Genomic DNA, 3,070 nt, shown 5'->3' with positions numbered 1-3,070 from the left:
AGACTGTCTCGGGACCACACTCCTCCTTAATTCCCTTTCTGGTTAAATAAACACTTTAACTCCCTTTGTCCCTATATTCCTATCCCTTCCCTGCCTTCTTTTCTAGGGGTTATCAGGCACAGGGTAAGATCCCAGGGCTGGGGGAAGGGAGGAAAATGGCAGAGGGGAAAAAGGAAAATAAAAGGGAGAAGAGGGAAGGGGAAGGGAAAGGGGAAACAGAAAGGAAAGGGGAAGGGAAAAGGGAAGGGAAATGGGAAGGGGAAGGGGGATGGAAAAAGGAAGGGAAAGAGGAGAGGCAAAGAAGGGAGGGGAAAAGGAAAGGGGAAAGGGAAAGGGAAGGGGAAGGGGAAAGGGAAGGGGAAGGACTAAGAACAGAAACATGGAGACTCCCGGCCGTCAGAGGGCAGCGCAGGGTGCTCCGCCCTGTCGGGGCATGGTGACGGTGACAGGCGTCGGGGCGAGGCCGAGCGCGGCGCGGCCGGAGAGGGGCGGGCCGGGGCGGAGAGGTACCGGCTGTGCCGGGAAAACAAGCAGAGGGTAGTTCTTGCCCCGTCTTCGCAGGTGAAAGCGGCCCCGGCGGCGGGGAGCGTGCTGCCCGGGGTGCTGAGTGCTACCGGGAGGAGCAGAGCGGCGAGGCCGAGCGCTCCCATGGGCAGGGACCACCCCGGGTGCTGGGATCGCTGCCAGCCCCGGGCAGCTCGGGGTGTCCGAGCGGCTGCGAGAGCTGCATCGCTCCGCGTCTCCCGGCCGCCTGCGGCAGTGAAGCCGGGGCGGTCCGGCGCATGGCGGGGTGGGCAGGAGTCCCGGTAACCCCGGTGGCGGACGAGCTGGCCAACGCTGCTGCCCGCGGAGACCTGCAGCGCTTGAAGGAGCTGCTGGACGACGCGGCGGACCCCAACACCGTCAATTCCTATGGCAGGACCCCCATCCAGGTAAGGGAAGCCGGAGAGGAGCGGGCAACGGCTCCTTCGTGACCGAGGAACGGTGGCGGCGGCGGTAGCCCCAGGGCAGCCTCCCGGCACTGGCCGACTGCCGACGGCTGCAGTCGGTGAGGGGGTGCGTGGAGTAGCGGCTCCTCTTGCGTTTCTGGAAAGGAGAAAGTCTGTGACGGCCGCAACAGAGAGGATTTTGGTCCTGGTTTTAGTCGAGGTTTTGATCGAGGTTTTAGTCTTAGCAACCCTGGACTTTATTTTAACCAACTGAGATAGGATGACTCAAACCCGAGAACTTTAATGCTCATCTCGCAATAAACATGCAAGAAGTAACGAGTCACCTTTCCAGAAAGAATTGCCCTCCCATCATACCGCGTCTGTCTGCTTTATACGCCCATTAGTATTTTTACTTTCCCACGAAAAAATAGAGTGTATTCACTGGCTCCCACGGCGCATTCACTGAACCTGACGAGGAGAAACCTCCAGGTGCAGGCAGCTTGCAGTCCCTGTGCGGCTCAGCCTGCCCACATTTTACGATCACTTGAATCCATAGGTATGGAGGAGTCAAATAGCCTGGAGGAGTAGTAGATGTGAGATTCATAACTCTGAGTTAATTTCCGAGGTAGTTTCAAACTTGCCGAGGTTTTGTTTTTTTTCCCTATACTTTTTATTTTTTTAGTTAAAACGAAAGTTGGATAATCTGAGGAGCTATATTTTAAGTTTTGTGCCCAGTGCTTGCAAAACTCTCTCTTACAAAATGTCGGTGCAGCATTTCGCTTGAAACAGGTCTCCGATGCCGTCCTCCGGCGTGTTTTGGTTGTTGGTTTTGTCTCTTACTTTTCTGCACTTTGGCGCAGGAGACAGCCCCCGCGCTGATCGTGCTGCAGCAAAAGTGGGTTGGGAAACTCTGAACCCCAATGGGAGGGCTCTGGGGCGTTGTGGTGCTGCCCTGGGCAAAGGGATTCAGGATAAAGGAGCGTATTGGATCTTTTCTGAGGGCGAGGGAAGAGCTGCACTTCAGGGAGGACGGGTTCCCTGCACACTCGTATCCCCTGCACATGCGTATACCCTGCACACGCGTGTCTGCTTTCCAGTGGCCTCCTGGAAAAGTGTCTCGAGAGAAAGAGGGACTGCTCCGCGGTGGTCGTTGCAAAGGGGCCCTGGACATCACCGGGACTGCGCCGGGGAAAAAAGCGAGTCCCTACCCCCAGTCCCCACCCCCCACGTCTGTCTCTTCCCCCGCAAGGAGCAGCCCCCCAGTCCCGACGGGGGATCAGTGCTATCTACCTCGGGGTTCTCCCCGGGATGCTCAGCCCTCCCACCGGGTCCGTGCTATTCGCGTTCATGTCGGCTCCGGTATCCCGCTGTCTTTCTACGGGCGACCCACGGTTCTGCAGGGTCGAAGCAGAGGGGATCTATGCGGCGCTGATGCTGTTTTTCCCCGCAGGTGATGATGCTGGGCAGCCCACGGGTGGCTGAGCTGCTGCTGCAGTTCGGAGCCGATCCCAACCGCCCTGACCCAAGCACCGGCTGCTTCCCTATCCACGACGCGGCCCGCTCAGGCTTCCTGGAGACCGTGGCGGTCCTGCACCGCGCCGGGGCCCGCCTTGACCTGCCCGACGGCCGCGGCCGCCTTCCCCTGGACGTGGCAGTGGGGGGTCCACACGGACCGGTGGGCTGCTACTTGCGGCACCCGCCGTCCCTCCCTGTCCATCCTCCTCCTCCTGGGCGCGGCCCTTCCCTAATTTATTGCCCCCCTGAGGGAGACATGAAGCCGAAGAGCGCGCAGGCGCTGTGAACGGTCCCCACGGATTGCATCTCTCTGCCGCAATGCACGAAGGAGTAGCGGGATATATATGATACATATGTTATATATGTTGGTTTTGCACGTTATACATTGCACTCGAAACCCTGAGCCCCCTCCACACACACACACGTTTGTTGTTATTGTTGTTGTTGCTCTTGATGATGGTGGTGATGATTCTGCGTGTATGGGGGTTTTTATTTGGTTGGAGGTTTTTGTTGTCGTGGGGTTTGGTTTATTGCTTTTTGTTGTGTTTTTTTTTGGCTGGGGAGGGGGGAGGATTTCTTCGGGTTTTTTTACGCGAGTGTCCAAATACTGTGAAATAAATTAATAT

The 3,070-nt window shown here is 57.6% G+C and overlaps 1 protein-coding gene across 1 annotated transcript; it reads left to right on the top strand.

The window, feature by feature from the left end:
* Positions 1–433: 433 nt before the first annotated feature.
* LOC128899465 (ankyrin repeat domain-containing protein 54-like) lies at positions 434–2,730 on the top strand. Its single transcript, XM_054178727.1, has 3 exons — positions 434–506; positions 562–932; positions 2,380–2,730. Exons 1-3 carry the CDS (start codon positions 434–436, stop codon positions 2,728–2,730), a joined length of 795 nt encoding a protein of 264 aa, XP_054034702.1.
* The last annotated feature ends 340 nt before the right edge of the window (positions 2,731–3,070 follow it).

This window comes from Dryobates pubescens, chromosome Z (genome assembly GCF_014839835.1).
Source record: "Dryobates pubescens isolate bDryPub1 chromosome Z, bDryPub1.pri, whole genome shotgun sequence".
In the NCBI taxonomy this organism is placed as follows: Eukaryota; Metazoa; Chordata; class Aves; order Piciformes; family Picidae; genus Dryobates; species Dryobates pubescens.
This window is presented reverse-complemented; position numbering and strand designations above follow the sequence as displayed.

Coding starts and splice junctions, on each gene's coding strand:
- LOC128899465 (XM_054178727.1), top strand. CDS start 434: ATGGTGACGGTGACAGGCGTCGGGGCGAGGCCGAGCGCGGCGCGGCCG. Junction 507..561: donor GGGCGGGCCGGGGCGGAGAG/GTACCGGCTGTG, acceptor CCGTCTTCGCAG/GTGAAAGCGGCCCCGGCGGC. Junction 933..2,379: donor ATGGCAGGACCCCCATCCAG/GTAAGGGAAGCC, acceptor TTTTCCCCGCAG/GTGATGATGCTGGGCAGCCC.